This window comes from Macaca mulatta, chromosome 7 (genome assembly GCF_049350105.2).
Source record: "Macaca mulatta isolate MMU2019108-1 chromosome 7, T2T-MMU8v2.0, whole genome shotgun sequence".
Taxonomy (NCBI): domain Eukaryota; kingdom Metazoa; phylum Chordata; class Mammalia; order Primates; family Cercopithecidae; genus Macaca; species Macaca mulatta.
In genome coordinates this window covers 144,771,073-144,796,487 of record NC_133412.1, presented here as the reverse complement: position 1 = coordinate 144,796,487, position 25,415 = coordinate 144,771,073, and the positions used below count along the sequence as shown (strand labels likewise).

General features: G+C 38.7%; 1 protein-coding gene across 39 annotated transcripts in view; it reads right to left on the bottom strand.

Moving 5' to 3' along the window:
* The window catches only part of SIPA1L1 (signal induced proliferation associated 1 like 1), a 409,230-nt gene that overhangs the window by 93,502 nt on the left and 290,313 nt on the right, over nucleotides 1-25,415 (bottom strand). For all 39 annotated transcript variants that reach the window (XM_077937707.1, XM_077937717.1, XM_077937723.1 and 36 more), the window contains 2 exon segments: nucleotides 23,741-23,871; nucleotides 17,935-18,123 (listed from right to left, as the gene is read on the bottom strand). In XM_077937707.1, the coding sequence (XP_077793833.1) occupies nucleotides 17,935-18,123; nucleotides 23,741-23,871 (320 nt within the window).

The following is a 25,415-nucleotide window of genomic DNA, read 5'->3' as shown; positions in this document are numbered from 1 at the left end:
ATTTTAAAGAATTTTTTTGGTGTAAAATTCATTGTGAGGGTTACTCTTTCGGCACTTTAGAAATGTCTTCTGGCTTCTACTTTATTTATTTATTTATTTTTAGATGGAGTCTCGCTCTGTCACCCAGGCTGGATGGAGTGCAGCGGATCAATCTCAGCATACTGTAAGCTCCGCCTCCAGGTACACGCCATTCTCCTGCCTCAGCCTCCCAAGTAGCTGGTACTACAGGCACCCGCCACCATGCCCAGCTAATTTTTTTGTGTTTTTACAGGTGTTACAGGTGTGAGCCACCAGGCCCTTAAGCATCAAAAATTAATTCAAAAAGATCATAGGTTGAAATCTACAAGTATTAAATTTTTTTGAGAAAAACATAGGAGAAAATCTTTGGGACCTTGAGCTTGGTTAAGAATTCTTAGATGTGGCACTAAGTGCTTGATCTAGAAAGAAAAAAAAAAATTGAGAAATTGTTGTCTATCAAGATTAACAATATCTTACAGTGCTTTTTCCCTTAGACATTTGCTGATAGGTTAAGAATCTTGGGGCTTTTACATCTAGCATAAAGCAGCAGATAAAAAGTTAGGAGACAGATCAGAGCTTTCAGTCATCAGATCAAATCAGAACTTTTATATAGGGCTTTGGCGGTTACAAATTGAAATCAAGGCTTACTGGAGAACTCAGATCTGTAAAACAATTGTATTGAAATTCGTTTTTGTTTTTTTGTTCTTTTTCCTTTGGGACAGAGACTTACCCTATTGCCCAGGCTGGAGTGCAGTGGTGTGATCTTGGCTCACTGCAACCTCCACCTCCTGAGTTTAAGTGATTCTTGTGCCTCAGCCTCCCAAGTAGCTGGAATTACAAGCATGTGCCCCCAATGCCCGGCTAATTTTTGTATTTTTAGTAGAAACAGGGTTTCACTGTGTTGGCCAGGCTGGTCTTGAACTCCTGACCTCAAGTGATCCACCTGCCTTGGCCTTCCAAAGTGCTGGGATTACAGGCATGAGCCACTACACCCAGCCTATATTGAAACTCTAAAACTAAAAATCCCCTAAAGTTAGATTCATTTAGAAGCAGCTGCATTTAAGAACATATTGGACACAGTAGAAGAGAGAGAATTGATGAAGACTGATTACCAGAAAAATTTTAACTAAAGAATGGAGACAAGAAAACATAGAAAAATACAGAAAAATGTCTGAAAGGCATGTGGGTAACAGCAAAATATATATATGATTGGATTTCCAGAAGAAGAGATATTTGTGCATTATTTGGGAATAAAAGCAGTATTTGAGGAAATGCTGGTAGGGATTTCCAGAACGGATGAAAGACATGCATTAAGATAGAAACAAGGAGCTCTGTCCACCCTAAGCAAGATAATATAAAAAGAAAAAAATCAAATGTAGGCTCATAGTAAAAATTGCTGAAAATAAAAGAAAAAGAGAAAAATCTTTAAAAATAGCCAGATGGAAAAATACCTTTAAAGAACAACAAGACTGTTGAACGTTTGCTGGGCTGTAAAGCCTAAAGAAAAAGTAGAGGCTGGGCGTGGTGGCTCACACCTGTAATCCCAGCACTTTGGGAGGCCGAGGCAGGCAGATCACTTGAGATCAGGAGTTTGAGACCAGCTTGACCAACATGGTGAAACCCCGTCTCTACTAAAAATACAAAAATTAGCCGGGTGTGGTGGTATGCACCCGTAATTCCAGCTACTCGGGAGACTGAGGCTAGAGAATTGCTTGAATCTGGGAGGCGGAGGCTGCAGTGAGCCAAGATCATGCCACTGCACTCCAGCTTGGGCAATAGAGCAAGACTCAGTCTCAAAAAGAAAAAAACACACAAAAAAAACCAAAAAAAAGTCAAGGTTCATTATTTTGTTTATGAATGTCCAGTTGTCCCAGCACTGTTGCAAAAGCCTATCCTCTCTCCACTGAATTGCTTTTACACCTATGCCAAAAATGAGCTAGATATATTTGTGTGGGGCTATTTCTGGTTTCTCTATTCTGTTCCACCGATCCATGTGTCTATCCTTCCAGCAGTGCCACACAGTCTTGACTACTGGAGCTATATAACATGTCTCAAATTCAGATAGAATAATTTCTCCCACATTAATTCCTCTTTCTCCGATTGTTTTAGGTATTCTAGTTCCTTTGTTTTTTCATGTAAACTTTAGAATAATCTTGTCTATAACTACAAAAAAAACTTGCTGGAATTTTGATAAAAATTAAGAAGTTAAACTTCGTATCAATTTGGAGAAAACTGACATGATTAATGTATGTTGACTCTCTCAATTTGTAAATACAGTATGCCTCTCCTTTTATTTAGGTCTTTTGTTTCTTTAGAGACAGGACTTAATCTGTCACCCAGGCTAGAGTGTAGTAGGATGATCACAGCTCATGGCAGCCTTGAAATCCTGGGCTCAAGCGATCCTCCTGTCTCAGCCTCCTGAGTAGCTGGAGCTACAAATGCACACCACCATGCCTGGTTAAGTTTTTAAAATTTTTTTGTAGAAACAGGATCTCACTATGTTGCCCAGGCTGGTCTTGAACTACTGGGTTCAAGCAATCCTCCTTCCTTGGCCTCTCAAAACACGAGGATTACAGAAGTGAGCCATCATGCCCAGCATTAGGGTTTTGACTCTTTCATCAGGGTTTTGTAGTTATCAAAATACAAGTCCTATTCATGTTTTGTTAGGATGCATGCCCAAGCTTTTATGTTTTTAGATGACATTTCACTGTGTTGCCTGGACTTGTCTTGAACTACTAGGTTCAAGTGATCTTTCTGCTTCCTGAGTATCTGGGATTACAGGCACAGGCTATCATGTTTGGCTCCAAGTTTTGTCTGTTTAGGGATTGTAAATGGTATATTTTAATTTCAGTGTTCACATATTCACTGAAAGAAATCTAACTGATTTTTGTAAGTTGATGTTGAATCATACAACCTTGCTAAACACATTTTGTAGTTCCAGGTTGTTTATCTATACATTCCTTAGGGTTTTGCACACAGACCAACATGTCATCTGAAATAGGGAGTTCTATTTTTCCACTGCTGTATCTACATGCCTTTTCTTTTTCTTGCCTTACTGCACTGACTAGAACTTCTTGTACTATGTTGAATAGCAATAGTAACAGCACATATTCTTCCCTTTCTCCAGTCTCTCACCATTAAGAATAATGCAAGCTATAGAAGTTTTGTAAATGTTCTTCATCAAGCTGAGACAGTTCTCTGTATTCCTAGTTCTTATCATAAATAAGCTCAAATTTTATCAAATGCTTTTTCTGCATCAATTGATATTATTACGGGATTTTTCTTCTTTAGTCTGTTAGTACGATGGGCTATATTAATTGATTTGTCAATACCGAATCAGCCTTGCATCTCTGGAATAAATCCAACTAGGTCATGGTCTACAGATTTTTTTTCTACTTTATTATATTTGCTAATTCTTTTTCAAGGAATTTTACATGTACATTCATGAGGGATGTGGTGAGTTGTTTTCTTTTTTCCTGCCTTTGTCTGGCTTTGGTATTAGGGCTTCATAACGTGAAATTTAAATGTTCCTTATCTTGTATTTTCTGGAAGCAATTGTGCAGAACTGGTGATAATTCTTCTTTAAATGTTAGGTAGAATTCTCCAGGAAAACCATCTGGCCCAGTGGATTTCATTTTTGGAGTCTTAAAATTATGAATTCAATCTTTTCAATAATCATAAGGCTATTCAAATATTGTTTCAGTTAGCTGAGTTGTGACTGTTTTCTGAGGAGTTCTCCCATTTCATCTTGTCAAAATTATATGTATTCAGTTGTATACAGTATTTCTTTAATACATTGTTGCTATTGGGGGGGCTGGTGGTAATATCTCATTTCATTCCTGATAGAGTAGTACCCCCGTATTCATGAGGGATATGTTCCAAGACCTTCAGTGGATGCCTGAAACCATGGTTAGTACTGAACCCTATATAACTATATACTATGTTTTTCCCTCTATCTAAAAATCTGAAAAAGTTCTTTTTTTTTTTTTAAAGTCTCACTGGCAACGAGGCTGGCGTACAGTGACTTGACCATGGCTCACTGAAGCCTCTAACTTCTGGACTCAATGGATCCTCCTGTTTCAGCCTCTTGAGTAGATGAAACTACAGACATGAGCCACCAAGCCTGGATAATTTTTTTTTTTTTTATGTTTTGTAGAGACAGTGTCTCACTATGTTGCTCAGGCTAATCTCGACCTTCTGGCCTCAAACGATCCTCCCACCTCAGCCTCCTGAGTTGCTGAGATTATAGGTGTGAGCCACTGAGCCCAACTCGATAAAGTTTAATTTATAAATCAGACATAGTAAGAAATTAACAACTAGTTATAAAATAGAATGATTATGACAATATAAAGTAATACAAGTTAAGTGAATGTACAATGTACTGCCCCTCTCTCAAAATATCTTATTGTATTGTACTCTCTTATTTTTAGACCACAGTTGACTGCAGAAAGAGAAACCATGAATACTGAGGAACTACTATGTTGACAAGATTTGTATTGTCTGTTTTTCTTTGTAAGTCTTATTAGAGGATTTTCTTTTCTTTTCTTCTTTTTTTTTTTTTTTTTGAGACGGAGTCTTGCTCAGTCGCCCAGACTGGAGTGCAGTGGCGCGATCTTGGCTCACTGCCAGCTCCGCCTCCTGGGTTCACGCCATTCTCCTGCCTCAGCCTCCTGAGAAGCTGGGACTACAGGCGCCCGCCACTATGCCTGGCTAATTTTTTATTTTTTATATTTTTAGTAGAGACGGAATTTCACCGTGTTAAGTCCGGATTGTCTCGATCTCCTGACCTCACGATCTGCCCGTCTCAGACTCCCAAAGTGCTAGTATTACAAGCGTGAGTCACCGCGCCCGGCCTGAGGATTTTCAATTTTATCATTTCAAAGATTTAGCACGCGTGCACGTGTGTGTGCGCGTGTGCACACGCACAGGATCTGGGTTTTATGAAAAAACAAACAAACAAATGTAAAAACCCCAAAGATGTAGCTTTTTTTTGTTTTGTTTTGGTTTGTTTAGATGGAGTCTCATTCTGTCACTCAGGCTGGAGTGCAGTGGCGCCATCTCAGCTCACTGCAACCTCTGCCTCCCGGGTTCAAGTAATTCTCCTGCCTCAGCCTCTTGAGTAGCTGGGATTACAGGTGTGCACCACCATGCCCGGCTAATTTTTGTATTTTTAGTAGAGGTGGGTTTCACCATGTTGGCTGGGCTGGCACCTGATCGCAAGTCATCTGCTCACCTTGGCCTCCCAAAGTGAGCCACCACACTCGGCCAGATCTAGCATTTTGTTTCATTAATTTCCTCTAATGTTTTTCTATTTTCAATTTCATTGACTTCTGATCTATACCATTTCCTTCTTTCTAGTTGCTTTGGGTTTATTTTGCTCTTCTCTTTCTAATTACATAAGGTTATGAGCTTAGATTACTGGTTTGAGATGTTTTGCCTTTCCTAATGCAGCATTTAGTACTGTAAATTTCCACCTCAGCCTGCTTTAATTGTATTCCACAAAATTTCATATGTTGTCTTTTCCTTCCCATTCAGTTTACATACATTTTTTCATTTCCCTTGAAGTGTTTTCTTTGACCCATTGGTTACTTAGAAATCTGTTTTTTAGTTCCCAAGTGCTTAGAGATTTTTCCATTATATTTCTGTTATTTCTAGTTTGATTCCATTTTGATTAGAAAACATACTTTGTTATTTCACTTCTTTTAAATTTGAGGATGTTTACCTTCATGGGACAGGATGTCTATCTTGGCATACATTCCTTGTGCAACTGAAAAGAACATGTATTCTGCTGTTGTGAGTAAACTGCTTTATGTCAATTAGATCCTATCGGTTGATGTTGAAGTTCTATGTCTTTGCTGATTTTCTGTCTAGTTTTCCCTTCCATTGTGGAAGGAGAGATGTTAAAATCACCAACTGTAATTGTGTACTTACCTATTTCTCCTTTTAGTTTCATCAGTTTTTTTCCTTCACACTTGCAGCTCTGTTTGATGCATATATATTTAGGATTGCTGTCTTCTTGGTGGATTGACTTCTTCATCATTATGTAATGACCCTCTCTGTCTCTGTTAATTTTCTTTGCTCTGAAGTCTAATTTATCTGACATTATTAAGCCACCATAGCTTTCTTTTGATTCACATTTGCATGGTATATCTTTTTCCATTCTTTCCTTTCAACTACTTATATTTCAAGTAACTCTATAGTTTATATAACTGGATAATGCTTTTCAATATCCACTCTGCCAATCTCTGTCCTTTAACTGGTATATTTAAATCTTTTGTTTTAAATGAACTAATTTCTGCATTTAGAGTTTAAGTCTGTCATTTTATCTTATTTTTCATTTATTTTCTTTATCTCTTTCTGAGAATTACTTGAGTGCTCTTTAGAATTCCTTTCTGATTTATCTATAGTGCTTTTGAATGTATCTCTTAGAACTTAAGTTTTTTTAGTGATTGCTCTATGTATTACTATATATATCTTTATCTATATAGCTGATATCTACATGCATCATTTTACCAATTGAAGTGAAGTGTAGAAACTTTACCTCTCTTTAGTCTCTTTACTCTTCCTCATGTATAAAACACTTACATTAAAAAATTTTGTACACGTTTGAAAAGCACATTTGACATTGTTATAGCGTTTGCTTCAAATGGCAAAATAATTTAGGAAGCTCATTAAGAAAAGTATTTCCCCATATTTTTACTCTTTCCTTCTCTCTGAAGTTCCAGGATCCCTTTTTTTTTTTTGAGATGGATTTTCACTTTTGTTGCCCAGGCTGGAGTGCAATGGCATGATCTTAGCTCATTGCAATATCTACCTCCTGGGTTCAAACAATTATCTTGCCTCAGCCTCCCGAGTACCTGGGATTATAGGTGCCTACCACCACACCTGGCTAATTTTTTGTATTTTTAGTAGAGACGGGGTTTCACCATGTTAGCCAGGCTCGTTTTGAACTCCTGACGTCAGGTGACACACCTGTCTCAGCATCCCAAAGTGCTGGGATCACAGGTATGAGCCACCGTGCCCTCCCAAGATCCCTTCTTCTATCACTTCCTTTCTGTTTAGACAGCTACTTTTTAAGGGTAGGCCCACTGGTAACAAGTTCTCTTAATTTTCCTTTATCTGAGAATATCTCAATTTCATTCCTGAAGGATATTCTCCCTGAACACAGAATTCTGGGTTGACAGTTCTTTTCTTCCATCTCTTGGAAAATTATCATGCCACTTCCTTCTGGCCTCCATGATTTCTGATGAAAAATCTGTGATTCAAATGGTTCTTCCCTTATAGGTGTTTTTGTTGTTGTTGTTGTTTTTAGACGGAATTTCGTTCTTGTCACCCAGGCTGGAGTGCAGTGGTGTGACCTAGGCTCGCTGCAACCTTCACCTCCCGGGTTCAAGCAATTCTCCTGCCTCAGCCTCCAACTGGGATTACAGGCGCCTGCCACCATGCCCGGCTGATTTTTTATATTTTTAGTAGACACAGGGTTTCGCCATGTTGGGCAGTCTGGTCTCGAACTCCTGACTTCAGGTGATGCACCTGCCTCTGCCTCCCAAAGTGATGGGATTACAGGCATGAACCACTATGCCCAGCCGTTCTTCCCTTATAGGTAACAAGAAATTTATCTTTTGCTTCTTTCAAGATTTTTTTTTTTTTTTTTTAGTGTTCAAAAATTTTACTATTATGTGTCTTGCTGTGGACTTCTGTGGATTTATGCCTTTTGGGATTTGCTAAGTTTCTGGCATCAGTGGGTTTATGCCTTTGGTCAAATTTGGTAACATGTCATTTACCTTTTGCTTCTTTCGAGATTTTTTTTTTTTTTTGTATTTAGTGTTCAAAAATTTTACTGTGATGTGTCTTGCTGTGGACTTCTTTGGATTTATACTGTTTGGGATTTGCTCAGTTTCTGTCATGTGTGGGTTTATGCCTGTGACCAAATTTGGGAAATTTCTTACTAAATTATTTCTTTGAATACATTTTCAAGGCTTCCCATCTTTCTCCTCTTCTTCCAAGACACAACTGTTAAATATTTTATTGTAGTCCCACAAATCGTGAAGCTCTGTTCACTTGTTTTCCCCAGTCTACTCTTTGTTGTTCAGATTTGGTGATTTCTATTTGTTTTATCTTCAAGTTCGCTGATTTTTTCTTCTGTCCCTTCCATTTTGTCTCTGGGGACAGGGGCTCCTAGGGTATCTAGCCCACTGAAGTACCTTACATTTCAGAATTTATAATTTTTGGTAGACTGCTAATGGCCCATATCCAGGGTCCACTAGCATCCTAAAAACCTATCTACTGAGTTTTACATTTTGGTTGTTCTATTTTTCAGTTCTAACATTTCCATTTGTTTCTTAATACCTTCGATTTTTTGCTAAGAGTTTCTGTTTTCTCATTTTTAAAAATCATGTTTGTGGCCGGGCATGGTGGCTCCCGCCTGTAATCCCAGCACTTTGGGAGGCCTAGGCAGGAGGATCACAAGGTCAAGAGATCGAGACCATCCTGGCCAACATGGTGAAACCCCGTCTCCACTAAAAATACAAAAATTAGCTGGGCATCTCTACTAAAAATACAAACATTACTCAGGAGGCTGAGGAAGAAAAATCGCTTGAACCCAGGAGGCGGAGGTTGCAGTGAGCCGAAATTGAGCCACTGCACCGCAGCCTGGCGACAGAGCGAGACCCTGTCTCCAAATAATATAATTTAATAAAATAAAAATAAAATAAAATAAATAAAATAAATAAAAATCATGCTTGTAATTGCTCATTGAAACATTTTCATGATGGCTGTCAGAAAATCATTGTCAGATAATTCTAACAACTGTGTCATCTTAGTATTGATGTGTGTTGATCGAATTTTTCCCTCAAGTTGAGATTTTCCCAGTTGTTGGTATAAGCAGTGATTTTAAATTCAATTTTGGACATTTTGGATATTAATTTATGAGACTCTGGATCGTATTTAAATCCTCTATTTAGCAGGCCTTCTTTATTACCATTCTGGTATAGAGAAAGGGACGCTGCAAGGTGTGGTTGAACGTCGTTACCTCCATGACACCTAAGGGAAAGCAGCACCTCTGCATTGCTAGGCAGCAGCAAGAATTCCAGCTCCTTTCTGGGTCTCTCCTGATATCACCTTGGTTGGCATCAGGCATGCACGATTACTACTCCCCGTGTAGCTTTCACCGACACTTTGGTAAGAAGACCCCGTTATTGCTGGGTGTGCAAAAATGTCCTGACTCTCCACCAGGCCTCTCCTGATGCCACACAGTGGGGAGCTGGAGGGGTGCTTCATTACCACTCCACAGTGATGACAGTTCCAGCTCCTCACTTAGCCTTCTATAATAATGCTTCAGCAAGGATTAAGAAGGAGGGAACGCTGTGGGTTTCTTGTTGTTGTTGTTGTTAGTTTTTGTAGTGTGCAGTTGGAGTAGAGAAGTTCCTGCTTTACAGTTTTCTGTCTGAGTTTGCCCCTTTTTCTTTTTTTTTTTCTTGGTCCTTTTGCTAAAAAGAACAGACGTTTGGGGGACATTCTGGCCGTGTCTAATAGGCATTTCCAGTTTGCTGACGTCTTCAGCCCAAGACTGCGATATATGAGCAAAGAGAAAACCCAGGGTCTGGGCTGTGGCATTCCTGAGATCTCAAGGCCCCTAACCAGCCCGCTGCTTCTCTCCACCTTTCAGATTCATTTTATGTTTGTTTTATACACATGACCAAGGTTGCTGGTTATACCCAGCAGGAAGAATGCAGAGAAATACATCTATTCCATCTTTCCAGAATACAAAGTCCAAACATAGGTTTAAAAATATTTTGTTCAATTTTCCTGGTTATTCTCAATGGAGGCTGGTCTGCAATAAGCAACTTTGTCATTACTCAAAGTAAAGACCTTGGTCATTAAAACAAACAAAAAATTTCTTGTAATTCACATTATTTGCTTTGATTTGTTCTTCATATACATAATTCCCTTAACTATTTCCTGAAGATACATCTCTATACAGTCCTCCAAAAAGAATGACAAAGAAACTGGAAAAATTCAGTGTTGAGAGCAAAAAATGCCAGTTAGAAAATGTATATCCTCATTGGGAATTACTAACAAAAATCCAACTGCTTTAAAAAAATGACATATGGATACTAAGTAGTAAAGTTGTAAAAAAAAAAAAAAAAAATCTGACAGATGCTTTCAAAATTATTTATATAAAAGTACACAGACATATTCTAACCTATTTTTACCTTTGGCATAATGTAAAGGAAATATTCCATACACACAATAATTTTATCTAATAATGTATTGTGCAAAATTTCTCACAAAGATAAAAAGTTTCATACTGGCTATTAAGTTGATAATAAATGTACCTGATTTTTTTGACATTGAGATGAATTTCAATTCCACAGAAAAAAAGTCTTCATTGCAGTACTGTTTGTAAGAGAAAAGGACTTAAATCTACACATAAATGCCCATCAATAGAGAAACTGATGAAATAAACTATGGTACAGCAGTACAACGAAATACTATGCAGCAGTAAAAATGCTGGGAAACCTTCTGTGTACTGACAAAAAAAATCTCAAAAATACATTACTAAATGAAAAAAGCAAGTGTCTACAGCCTGTTTCACTTTGTATAAGGGGTGAAATGCATGGAATATTATGCAGCCATAAAAAGGATGAGTTCATGTCCTTTTCAGGGACATGGATGAAGCTGGAAACCTTCATTCTCAGCAAACTATCACAAGGACAACAAAACCAAACACTGCATGTTCTCACTCATAGGTGGGAACTAAATAATGAGAACACATGGACACATCACACACTGGGGGCCTGTCAGGGGGTGGGGGGCTGCGGGAGGGATAGCATTGGGAGAAATGCCTAGTGTAAAGACAAGTTGATAGGTGCAGTAAACCAACATGGCACTTGTATACCTATGTAGAAAACCTGCACGGTGTACACATGCACCCTAGAACTTAATTTTTAAAAAAAGGGGGTGAAGTAAAGTTGCATATGCGTATTTGGTGGTATCTGCATAATGAAACAGAAATACAGAAACTAATAAGGTGATTAACTACGAGGCAGGGGAGAAAAGGGTCATAGGAACTGGCAGAAATGGAACCCCTGAATGTAAACATAGTCATACTACTTTGATTTTGGGACCATTTGAAACTATTGCCTACTTCAGATAAATCCTATAGGAAAGAAATTAGTTTAACTTTTCATTTTAAAACTGAATTTAAAACGCAATCCACAGTTCGAAATCCAGAAGACTGAAATGTTTGCCACGGGTTCTTGTGTCTTTCTGAATTGTGATCTGAGTCCTCACATGTGATCTCAGTCTTGCTGTGTTCTCTCACTGCAAACTGCAGTCCTACTATAGCCACATGTCTTCCAAATGCTAACACTATCAGTCCCATGAATCACAGAATCTTCTCATTGGAAGGGACTCCATCCTGTCATCCAGCCTCAGCCAGGCAAAAGGACAGGGATGGGTCAGCACAGTGTGATCACTACTTGCAAACACACAAGACAAAGCTACAGATGCCACTGATTTCTTCCCCTGACTAGATGGCCATTGTGGATGTCTCCTTCCTGAAAATGTACATACGGATCCACCAGTTGTCTGGAATCAATTTGGTAGCCATCTGAACGCTAAACATGCATTAGCTAATATCATAATCTAAGAGATGATTAAAATTCTAGGAATGGCAATTGTTCTGCCAAAGCTTCATTTAGAGAAAATCAGTTTTGGAAAAAATATTTCCCCTATGGGTCATTTTTCAAAATTAGCAGCCTGAATCAAAGAGAAAATGGCTAGTCAAACTCATTTATCTTCACAATAAAATAATGCGGCAAGGCAATGAATAGGCGAAGTCAGCAGAGAAATTCATTCATGTCCTTAATCAAAGGGTCAGTGCTATTCATTACCACATAAACATTGCTCATTTCCTTACATCCACTCTTGAGATATTTATTGCAGAGTTCAATTAAATATGATCACTTTCTCCCTTACTCTAACTTCAATAACCTGAAGGATAACTTCTTAAAATTTGAGAACCCAATAAATATTTTCATTTCCCTGCATTTTTAATAATCTAGAAAAACAGTGAAGATCAGTTAGGCAAAGTCACTACCATGTACATGAAACCTGACATTTCCTAATGAAAACAGAACTACCAATTTTCTCTACTGCAAACTAGCAACTGTTCTTTAAATATTTATAAACCAGACCTATTCCAATTTTATTTGGGTTTAACATATTGCACTGAATACTGGGCACTGAGGTCTGCAGCAATGTAATTCCAGTTTCTTCTCCTGTTCATTGGGAGGGAAAGGAGGACAGGGTGGCTGATGTACTGGTTAAGAATGCAGGCTCTAGAGTCTGAGTGCCTGGATTCAAGACCGGCTTGCACGGACTCTAATTGTGATTGGTCTTTGTGTCTCAGTGCTCTTAGCTATAAAACAGGAACAATAATAGTATCAAAGGGTTCGGAGGATTAATTAAAATAATTCATGGAAACTGTTTCACACAGCGCCTGGCCTAGTCACTGCCAGTAAAAATCATCTACTTTTATTACTCCCTTACATGTGCCTCGTACTCCTGCTCAGCGGGATTCCTTGCTCCCTCATGAACGCACTGTGTGCTTCTGTCCTTCCGAGCCTCGTTCCTATTGTTCTGAGTATGGACCATGCAACTGCTTATTCCCTGGCCTGAGGAAATCTTCTTCCCCTCCAAGGCCCATCTCATTCTGATCCAGTTAACCATTATGACTTGTCCCCATTGGCTTGTACCTCCATTGCTCTTTGTTTGCAATTCTCTTATTAGATTTATTATATTAACCCTGACATCCATTACAGTAATTTATGACCCTGTCTCCTTCATGGATAAGGACTATGTCTTACTAGCCTATTTTGCGCTCTATAGTATTTAACAACCTGCAGAGTCATACTTAAAAAGCATTTATTGGATTTGAAAGAGTCCTGCTTACTTGTGAAAGTAAGCATAATATATCAACTACAACAGAAGCTCTCTCATAGGATATGTATAAAGATTGAATGAGATAATGCATGTAAAGGGCTACTAACAAGTTATTGTCTTATTATCAGCAGCTCCTATTTCTTGAATGTTTTATCACATGCCCAGCATTGTACTAAGGGCTTTACATGTGGGAACACCTTAAACCAGGGCTTGACATAATCATCTTTCATTCCCCTTGTACAGAGTAGATGAAATATAGGTATTTTTAAATGACTGTTGAAGAAAAATGGCTCTGATATGGCAAATTTAAAAGTATTTGAATTTTCTACGTTATTTAAAAGTTGACTTGATTAAATTAAAATTCCTAATACTTCATAGTACAGTTTTAAAAATTATTTATTTATTTTTTTAGAGATAGGGGTCTCATTATGTTGCCCAGGCTGGTCTTGAACTCCTGGGCTCAAGCAATCCTCCTGCCTCAGCTTCCCAAAGTGCTGGGATTACAGGTGTGAATGACACCACCCAGCCTACAGCATAGTTTTAAGCATCAAAATATTCCAATATTCTACAATGAATTCCTAGTTAGAAATAAAAATAAATAAAGAAAGAAAAAAGATTTTAAAAAAAGAAATTAAAAACAAAGTAATTCGAGATCTGTAAATGGGATCTTGGAAATCCCAAAATTGAAGAGCAGTATTATGCAAATTTGTATCCAGTGCTCAGGACTATTAAGGGATGAAGGGTAAGAAAAATAGCTCTGGGAACTTCTGTACGCCTCAATCCCTTTGACTGTAAAATAGCCCAATAGCTGGAATCTATCTATTGCACCGGGTTGCTGTAAGGATTAAATCAGATTATGCCAGTAAAGTGATTAGAACATAGTAAAATAAAATATGTATTTATGTCATTTTTTTTTATCATGAGATGCACCCAATTGTACTGTAAGTGAAGATCAAGGTGCATGGCATTAAGAACACAAATTTTCTAAAGCATCAAGTGTTCTAAATTCTTATCAGTGTGAAAATATTAGCAGGTTAGTTTTGTCTTCTCATTGCCATTTTAACAATTGACATGGGCATCAGTAGGGAGTGAAAGGCTGGGCGTGGTGGCTCACACCTGTAATTCCAGCGCTTTGGGAGGCCGAGGCAAGTGGATCACCTGAGGTCAGGAGTTCGAGACCACCTTGGCCAATATGGTGAAATCCCATTTCTACTAAAAATCAAAAATTAACTGGAGTGGTGGCATACCCCAGTAATCCCAGCTGAGGTGGGAGAACTGCTTGAGCCTGGAAGGCAGAGGCTGCAGTGAGCCGAGATCACACCACTGTACTCCAGTCTGGACAACAGAGACCCTGTCTCAAAAAAAAAAAAAAAAAAAGTAGTGAAAGTCCCAGAAAGGCCTCAGAATGGAGAATGTAAAAGCCTAGATAAGCTACAAAGAATTAGTTCATTTTCTAAAATAAATTTCTTCAGGAATTAAAATGCATACTTCAGCTCCCACACATATATCATTGTCAAGTTAAATAAAAAAACAAATTATTAGATTTTTGTGCAGTGCTTTCTTTTATATTTAATAGATAAAATTTTAATTTGTTTTTCTGTTCACTTTAGTTTTTGATAGTGATAAAATGAGGAATTAAAGCAGCAAAGATTTGAAAGGCAAAATGTCACAATATAGGACACAAATTGTGTCTTCTTTTTCAAAGCATGGTTATGTAAGACAGTTAATAAAAACATAAAATATATCAAAAGAATCATTTAAACCAAATGTAAAAATAGATTTAAAGCTCCTTCTGATGAGTCCAGTTTCCTAGTACCACACTGTGAATCTCTTTAAATATAAAGACACACAAAGCTGGAAATTTTAAAATATGACGACACAGATGGAAACTAAAAATGCTTTGCAATGATTCATATGCGTAATCCACTGCACTTATAAGCATTTCCTTTTTCAAATTTGTATTTGTAAAGGCACCAAAATAATCAGTTTCTCAGAATAACTCCAAGGCATTAATGAGATTTCCTACCAAAAAAAATTACTCCCAAGACTAAAAGCCTAAGTATGCATGTCATCTGCTTTTTCTCAGTACAATCCGGGCTTTGACTGCTGTATGTATGGAGATAAAAAAAGACAGAGGCCGACCCCCGGTGCTCTTTAGTCCAGACATGGAGTTGTTCATATAGAATAGCATGCTTTGAACCTCTAAATTCCACTGTGTAGTAAAAAACTACTGTCTAATAGTAATACTCTTGTTGAACAGGATGACATATTTAAGGCACTTACTTTCAAAGTAAAATTGAAGAGACTGACTTATTGCCAAAGTTTAATTTTGCCTAGTAAAGATATTAAGGAAAACAACTATCATATATTATAATTAATAATTTATGAAGGAAGGGACATTTTAATACTTCCAAGAATAGGAAGGCCATAATTTCAAAATAATGGCCAGTTTTGTGAATTAAATAAACTTTGAGTTCAACTCTTTATAGTGTTCTTATCTTTCCCATGTGGATAGGACTATAAAATGTTTATCACAGATCAGCACCATCTGTGATCCAGCACTTGGCAATCACTAACAGAGGACACAAAATGTGTCAGAAATCCTGACAGAAATAATGTAGAATTATTGTCTACAATTATCCTGTAGAAATAATGTCTACAATTAGGGTATCCAATTTTTTTTTTTTTTTTTTTGAGATGGAGTCTCGCTCTGTCGCCCAGGCTGGAGTGCAGTGGCCGGATCTCAGCTCACTGCAAGCTCTGCCTCCCGGGTTTACGCCATTCTCCTGCCTCAGCCTCCCGAGTAGCTGGGACTACAGGCGCCCACCACCTCGCCCGGCTAGTTTTTTGTATTTTTAGTAGAGACGGGGTTTCACCATGTTAGCCAGGATGGTCTCGATCTCCTGACCTTGTGATCCGCCCGTCTCGGCCTCCCAAAGTGCTGGGATTACACGCTTGAGCCACCGCGCCCGGCCAGGGTATCCATTTTTTATTTAATACAGTTAAAACAAAAGAAAATGGCAATATCTCCTTTACATAAAGCAATCTGTTTTAATAGAAATTTCAAATGTTAAGTATATGACTATATTATCAATGTCTAAATGTTTTTATTCTCCTTGATAAACATAGTAGTAGAAATGGCTGAATCAATAAAGTTGGACCTAAACATCATTTTTCTACTCCTTTGTTAGAATAAATGTTCAGAATATTTACTGAAAAACAGCCTCCAAAATAGTTGTTTATATGTCAGTAGTCTTCTGAAGCATTCAAAGGGCAACGAATTTTCACATTATGAACATGGATACTCACAGCATTCTTTAGATATATGTGTCAAATAGACATTAGCTGTGCATTATGAAAAGTGAAATGGATAGAAAAAGGCAAAGATTAGAAAAGAGACACCTGGCCAGGCGCAGTGGTGCATGCCTGTAATCCCAGCTACTCGGGAGGCTGAGGCAACAGAATCGCTTGAACCTGGCAGGCAGAGGTTGCAGTGAGCTGAGATTGTGCCACTGCACTCCGCCTGAGTGACACAGTGAAACTCTGTCTCCCGGCCGGGCGCGGTGGCTCAAGCGTGTAATACCAGCACTTTGGGAGGCCGAGATGGGCGGATCACGAGGTCAGGAGATCGAGACCATCCTGGCTAACACGGTGAAACCCCGTCTCTACTAAAAAATACAAAAAATTAGCCGGGCGAGGTGGCGGGCGCCTGTAGTCCCAGCTACTCGGGAGGCTGAGGCAGGAGAATGGCGTAAACCCAGGAGGCGGAGCTTGGAGGCTGAGGCAGGAGAATGGCATAAACCCGGGAGGCGGAGCTTGCAGTGAGCTGAGATCCGGCCACCGCACTCCAGCCTGGGCCACAGAGCGAGACTCCGTCTCAAAAAAAAAAATAAATAAAAGAAACTCTGTCTCCCAAAAAAAAAAAAAAAAAAAAAAGAGAGAAGAGAAGAGAGAAAAGAGACATCTAACTATTGCTTCATTATATATTCTTAGTGGCTAAATTAAAATAATAAATATACCTTAAAACCAATTTTTTTGGACTCCCATTCACTTTAATAAAATTGGAATATTTGATTAAGGAAATTCTATCCAAATTTGTTCACAAAATGACATTCAATAGCTGGACCCTTCTGTGAAAAATGAACATAATGGTAAAACAAGAAATAAATAAACTACCTGAACTAATTTTATTTTTGGAGGAATTTTTACATGTAATGTTAAAACTACTACCACCCACTACTAGGATGCAATATGGCTAAAATGCTAAAAGAATTAAAGTAAGAGTACATAAATACATTACCTATAAAATTAGCCCATATGCTCAAATTACTCGAAGCAGAATGTGAAATTTTACATTTTTATATTTAAAAATCTTGGCTAGAATGTATCTTTGATGGTACTAATAGACTTTGAAACTCTAAGCTTTTAAGAACAGCACGGTGAAGTAGCACAGACTTTGAGGCAGACTATGTTTGCACCCTGGTTCCAAAACTTACTAACTGTGTGAAACTGGACTATTACTTAATCTCTCTGTACCCCAGAGTCCTTATCTCTAAAATTCGAATAATAAGAGTACCTTTCTCACAGGGTAGGGAGATTAAATGAGATAACATATTTAAGGCACTTAGAAAAGGGACTTGCAAATATGCTCATTATTATTAATTATTATTACTATTATTTACTCTCAGACACTCAAAAAACGTACTGTACATATGGAAGATTATCAAAAGAATTCAACATAGTTTAAAGTGTCTTATTTATAAATTCTGACATACAGAATTTCATCAGATGAGAAATGTTCAGAGTTCAGAGGTAAGTAAAAACAAAATGAGTAATTGCAAAGACAGTGTCTTTCACAATAAAAGGTTATCAGTTTTCTCCATCAAAACAAGAAACATTAAGGTCTGTATTCTGGAAGCCTAGCAGGAAGCCTGAGCAAGAATGCTCTCCTCAGAAAGGGAAACTCACCCCTTGTTCATCCAGTTTCATGAGCTGCTCTGTGACCTTGGGCGTGTTGAAGGCCAACCGCAGGCACTGGACATTGAGCTCGGGAACCACGTGCTCCAGCACTTCTTTGAGAGGCAGGCCTCTGGCCGTTGAGTGCTTGGCTGTTGACGGAATGGCATCCTCCAGGACCGAACCTCTCAGTGTCATGAGCTGCAAGAGAGACAGGTGCTGTGGTGAGGCTTCTGGGATGTGAGATGCCTGAACATATGTACATGCACTACAGGCCTGGACTGTGGGGCTCCTCACAGAGCTAGGGAATGATTTTTGATGGGTAAAGTCAGTGAGGGAGAAACAATGAGAGAAGTGATGTAGGATACTGTCATATGAAAAATGAAACCAATGCTTTCAAGACAAGGATGGGTCCAAAGGAGCACATAATGAAGACTTCTGAGGATATTTATTTAAAGACCAAAAATAACATTTCCTTAAAGAGATCAGTAAAGATCAAGGTCTCTATATGGCTATACAATGTCACTATGCATACTAATTAGGAAATTAAGAAGGCAGAATCCCAGAGCAATGTCTGAAGAACAAATACTTAGAGTTTGGATGCTATACTTCTTTGAATTGTAAAAAGGGAGAGAGAAAGTTTTAAACTTCATAATGCATGGCTGACAAGCATAAACTATACATGTCACCAAATGCTGCTGCCACTGAGCAATCATCACCATCAGTACAGCAGCACAGGCAACAGCAGCTGAAGTTACTTTAGATTTTCTCTTATTTCTTAAAATATTTTCCCTTCTTAAAATGCCCACCATTAATACCTTAACCAAAGACATTTTCCTACGTAATGATGATGTGTTGGAGAAAAGTTAACCAGAGATGAAGCCTAAAGTAGTCTTAATTTCCAAAAATGTCTACAAGGCAAAGTTGTTAACATAATTTAAATAGTGTATGGAGAAAGAAGAGAAAACCCATCAAGCTGAATACATTTCCAGTTAGCAACAGGAGCTACAAAAGCTAGTGGAGTGCATGTTGGAGACTGACTGTCAAAAATGAGGGTAAGAGGTCAGAAAGACACAATGCAATCTCAGAAGGACAAGTATATCCAACAAAGCATAACAAGGTCAGGTCCTTAGACAGTCCAAAGGCAGAGAAAGGATCACAGTTGCTCAGGGCATAAAGAAAGGCCCCATCGAAAGGGATGGTTTTAGGAAGTGGCCATGAAATAGAGGAACAATTTCTACAAGAAAATGTCAAGAGAGAACATGAGCAAAGGTATGGAGATTGGAAATAAAGGGAGTAAGTGAGAAGGAGTGATTACTGTAGATGGACACAAGCAGAGTACAGGGAGAAATGGATGATGCAGCTGTGAGCTGGGGGTGCACAGAAGACCCTGAGCTGACTGAGTGGTACACACCTCATCGGGCTCCTACAGGTCAGCTCAGGATGTGTTCGTAGGGGGATGATGTGTACTCAGAAATTAAGTTGCAAATAAGATGAACTGTGAGAGGAAGCAACTGGAGGCAGAGAATGTAGTTAGAATGGAGGCCCTAGCAGTCTTCAGGCAAACTAGGCATGACTTAGGATTCGCAAGGAAATGGAAACCAAAGGAAGAATCACCAGGGAAGTAAAATCTAGAATCTGGAACATGGGTGTCCAATATTTTGGCTTTCCTGCACCACACTGGAAGAAGAAGAATTGTCTTGGGCTACACATAAAATACACCAATAGCTGATGAGCTAAAAAAAAAAAAAATCACAAAAAAAACTCATAATGTTTTAAGAAAGTTTATGAATTTGTGTTGGGCCACATTCAAAACTGTCCTGGGCCACATGTGGCCCTCGGGCCGTGGGTTGGACAAGCTTGATCTGTAACATTTGCCCACAGATGGGGTCAAGGCAGATGGGAGAAGAAAAAGCAAAATTTATCAACGTCTTATTCTCAATACGGGAAAAAGGTAATAGAAATATTTGCAGTCTATTCATTTGATGAGCATCTTTTTTCTTTCATTATAAACAATTTCTTCTCAAGTAACAAGTAAAAATTATTTTCCTATTAATGTATAATTTGACACAAATGGTTTTTATTTTGTTTTTACATCATGGAAAATGGCTAACTCAGTTATTTGACTCTTTTCTTCATGAGATAATACACAGCTTGAAATAGGGAGCCACAAAGGCTAGGGGTATTCTCAATTTAGAAGCTAAGACCAAATTCGAGTCATTGCATCCTGAGCCACAGAAAGCGGCTCACTCATGAAAGCCAAAGCGGATGAGAAAAAGAATGGCTCATTTTTTACATCCGAATCACTAGTATTACTGATATTTTTCTTAATGACTTCCAGAAACAAGAATGAAGTGAGTCTTCGTAAGTCCTCGTGTTCCTATGCTTAAAAACACTCACATGCCATAAAATTTTGCTCATAAACAAACTGCCATGCCTACAAAGGTATGTATCTTCTTTTATGTTTTGCAATGTTTATTTATACTAAAATGAAAGAGATTTGTTTGTATTTCTGTTATCTTGCTGCCGCTTACTGAAGTCACCAGAGTGTCACTGTCATGTTTTCTTTTATCTTGCCATATTTATCTGCATGAGAAATTAGCAACATGAGAAGTCTCTGATACAAATTAAATCTTATTTCATTTGTATCAAGTAAATAGGTTTCAGTGAAAAGAGTGAAGGAACTATCTCTCAAAGTCCAGGAGCTACAGACCAGGACCAATATCTGGAAACATTTCTATCAAAAGTCTTATACAATATTACCATTAAACCAAATTTAGGGATTATTTATTACTAGAAAGAAAAAAATTATACAAAACCTAGTGGCAATTAATTACGTAAACATTAGAGGGAGGAAGGAAGAAAGGGAGGGAGGAAAAGGAGGAAAGACATGGAGAAAGGGACGAAAGGAGACAGGGAAGGAGGGAAGCGAGAAATAGGGAAGCAAGGCACCATTTGACACATCAGGCACATTGTACTGAACAACTCAGACAGAAGTCCCACCCTCATGGGGCCTGCACTCCAGTGGAGGGATTAAAAGCAAATAAAATGACTAAGTACAACAGAGAAGACAGCGTTAAGTATTAATGAAAAATAAAGCATTTAATTGGATATGAAATGGGAGGGGAGTAGAAATTTTAGATTCAGTGGTCAAGGAAAGCCTCCGTGGTTTCTGAGTAAAGGCCAGATGGAGATGAGGCGGCCAGATGGAGATGAGGCAGCCTGATGGAGAACACAGCAGTGGGGAGGAATGACGGGCATCTGAGCCCTGAGGCAGAGGTGTCCTGAGGTGGCCCAGGGAGGAAGGAGGCCAGTGTGGCAGGAAAAGACTGAGCCAAGGGGAGTTATCAGCGATGAGGTGCAGAGAGATAACCGGGAAGCAGATGTGCATGATCTCCTAGGCTAGCAAGGACAGTGGCTGTTTCTCAGAGGGAGATGAGGAAACTTTCAAGGATTTTGAACTGAGGAATGACAAGATCTGAATGACATTTCAAAGGAACACTTTGGGTCAAAAGAAGGCAGGGTTTCAGCACAGAAGCAGGGAGACCAGTTCTCAGAGCAAGACCAGGACCAGGACTGGGCGGTGAGGGTGGGAGAAGTAGTTGAGCTCTGGGCATACTATGAAGACAAAATGAACAAGCGTTGCTGACAGACCAGATCTCAGGGTCAGGAGGCAGAAGATGGGAATAAAGTGTGGCTTTCACGGTTTCTGACCTGAGAAAACGTAATAATAAGAGTTGTCATGAATTGAACATTAATTTGAACGTAAAAAACAAGTGGTAATGGTTTTTTTTCAACACTTGACTTGAACCTTTCAGTCAAAGGCTAAGGAAACAGACCCAAGGGACACAACTTATTCAAATGGGTTAGCTGGAGAACAGAATCTTATGACCACAGAACACAAGTAGAACATTTTGGGTCAAGGGAGTAAAGCAGAAAGAACAGAGGTGGGAAAGGTAAGAGTCGGTGTGGTTCACAGACCATAGCAGAATTTAGGACAGATACTCAGGTAGGAGACAGGGGCTGGGATCAGATGTGGACAGCCTGCAAGACATGCTGAGAAGGGAAGCTCATGGAAACCAGTGACAGCATCTGACTGAGAAAGAAAGAACTGCAGGAAACTTTAATCTCTGGCATGAAGGATGGGATGAATAAGTGACAAGGAAATGAATTTAGGTGGATAAAAAAATAACACAGAAAAGGAAGAATATGATGGGAATTTAAATCAGAGTGACCTTGGGAAGGGAAAAAGAAGATAATGGGAAAGACAAAAATACTTGGAAGTAAGATAACCGAGTATCACTAAAAACTGGTAAGAATGGCCAGGTGTGATGGCTCACGCCTATAATCCCAGCACTTTGGGAGGCCAAGGCGGGCGGATCACCCAAGGTTGGGAGTTCGAGACCAGCCAGACCAACATGGAGAAATCTTGTCTCTAGTAAAAATACAAAATTAGCTGGGAGTAGTGGCACATGCCTGTAATCCCAGCTACTCGGGAGGCTGAGGCAGGAGAATCGCTTGAACCCGGGAGGCGGAGGTTGCAGTGAGCCGCGATCGCCATTGCACTCCAGCCTGGGTAACCAGGGCGAAAATCTGTCTCAAAAACAAACAAACAAAACTGGTAGGATCTGGGAAGCTACAGAGGAGTAACTACGTGCATACAACTCCAAAACATAGAACGTGATGTTCTTCGTGCCTTTGTGCTCAACAAAAGAATTTACACCACTTAATTATTAGCTTTGCCATGGAGAAAAAGCACATGAGAGTATGTTAGTTCATTTCTCTCTGGCCAGTGTAAACAACACATTAGATATTTAAGTCTTGTCTTTAAAAGTCCTATATTTAATTTCCCCGGAGTTCAGGCTTGGGAACAATTATTAAGTGATGCCAACCCCAGAAACTTGCTTTGCATTGAATGGGGGAAATGAAGCCAAATGCCCTATTTAAACTAGTTTCAAAACTATTATTTTCTAGATGACTCAAGGGTATTAAGTATTAATGCATAACAAAAATCCTAAAGTGAATTAGCAGCTGAGAGGCAGTAAATTGATAAGTGGCCCAGTTATACAGCTTTACAAGGAAAATGGAGAACCTCATAGTCCCAAACTTGTTCACAGGTTTTTTTTAAAAAATGCTGTGTGGGTTCTTTTTATTTTTCCATGTCTTTTTTTTTTTAAGCCCAAATTTCATTTTAAAATAAAAACTCATACATTGGGTATATTTAGATTCCTAAAGAGCACTAACAGCCTGTTTCACTTACAACTAGATAGCCCCTGGTTCAAAGAATCCACCTTCTAGGTCTCAGACAATGGGTCCCAAAGATAGTGGACTTCCTCCACTCTGATAGTGGAAGAAATCAAGAGTCTCTTTCCCTCCTTCTTCTTGGGTGAAGATATGAGCTCAGAAAGAGCTTGGAAGAGTGAATTAAGTCTTCGGTGGCCTTCTCTTATCCCTAATACCCTGGCTCCTCAAGTTGGCTTGGTGCTTTCCAGTAGCCCTAAAAAGGATACACAATATCCCACTGGGGATTCTGAGGGCTCCAATTTCCTTGGGTCACACTTAACGGACATATCTTTCTCTGAATCAAAACTCCTCATTCGTAGATTGCATCTATTCAGAGTCTGATGAAAAGAAGGGATCCAGATCTAACCATCTTGTCCACCTCCATCTCCACCAGAATAAATGAAAGGGGACTTTGCTTATTCCAAAGACATCTATAACCATGTGCTATTAAATTTAATTGCTTTGCTACTGCTACTATTTGCTTTTTTTTTCCCCATTTCAGTTAAACCTCAAATCTCTCTCATTTGCGACTTACCTCACTAGTTCTAAAAATTATCCGGTAGTTGTATGGAGATCCATTTTCTTTCATTTCATCTGGTTTTTCCCTTCGAATGCTCACAGCCACTGGACCAAGATTCTCATCAGCCCCAAAATAGTTCCAGTGTTCTTAGGTAAAATAAGACAAAACGAAGTTAGAAAATCTACCTAACACTTTGAAAATGGTACATTCTGCTCAGTATTTAAGGTCGTCACTCAGAAATTATATCAATAAAATGTAAACATTTAACAAATATTAATATTCTTCAATTAGTTATAAAAACAAAGACTTGGCTACACAGGTTTAGTTCCAGAGTAGATAACGCTGACCACAGGTAGCCTGTTGAGTTTTTCACTACTCTACAGATTACTATACCATTTCTCAAAATAAATTTGTATTTTCTCCCTCTCTCCCACTATTTAAATAGGCTACATTTGTACGTGCTGCCTTGTCTAAGAGAAGGCTTGTGCCAGGGCTTTTTAATTTTTGTTTTTCAAAAAAATTCTAAACATATTAAGAACAGAGTTTGAAGAAAGGGGGATTCCACCAGATTAAAAAAGATATCCCTGGATTGGAGAGAGAGATGTGTGCTACGAGTCACTGGGCAGCACTCTGCTCCCAAGAAGCCTAAGTATGGTGGAGTAGGAGCTCAGAGGAAAGAGCTTCACAGTGCCCCAGGGAGGCAGGACTCAGGGCTCTGGGCCACAGCATAGATCCCACAGTGCAGGGCTAATGTAACTTGTGTGGCCAGGTGACTGATGAGCCTAGGGCCTCTCTTCAATGTTCTGGCCTTTTGCCCAAGGCCCCACACCTTAGCACAAGCCTCCAAAGGACTGGCGCTGAATTTACCTTCCTCTTGACAAAGAGAAAGATGGGGATCAAAATTAAGTTAATTTATAGAAAACACTGAAAAGTGGTATTTACTGTGCATATACATCTTTTAAAAATTTAGACTGTTGATATATACATGAGATGTTCACAGATGAAGTCCACAAAACATGAAAATATATGAAAAACTAGAACAGATCATTTGTTTTTCAAACCTCCAAAATGCTTAATTTACATTATTGTATTTCACTTATATCTGACACGGCTAAATGACTGCATTGTGACATAACATCTCATTATCACACAAAACGAATACACACTTGAAAATACATGTTATTTCCATACAAAATATAAGTATTTGAAAATCCATGAGAATAATAAGAAAAAACAGCATAAATGTTGAATCATGTAGTTTAAAATTAAGTAATGCATATGAAAATACTTTGCAGGTACGAAAGCACAATTACAAAAGCTACAATCATAAATGTTGAGGGCTCTCTAAGAATATTATCATAAGCCATGGAAATTCAAAAGAAGAAAAACACAATGGGAATACAAGCAACAAATATCTCATATATGAGAAATAACCCACTAAATGTCACAAAATTCATGTACAGACACTTATGCATATCCTCAAAGCACAGCACATGAGAATCACACTCAGATTATTTACTCTTACTTTGCACACAATTCTAATAAGCTTGATTGTCTGGTCTTCAAGCTCACTGCTTTATTTCAGAGGTGTGATAATTCCAGATGTTGACAAAGTCCAGGGTGTAGGGCTGATACAGACTTGCATGCAGACAGCAATGTGATAGAACAACTGACAACAAGGAAGAAAACA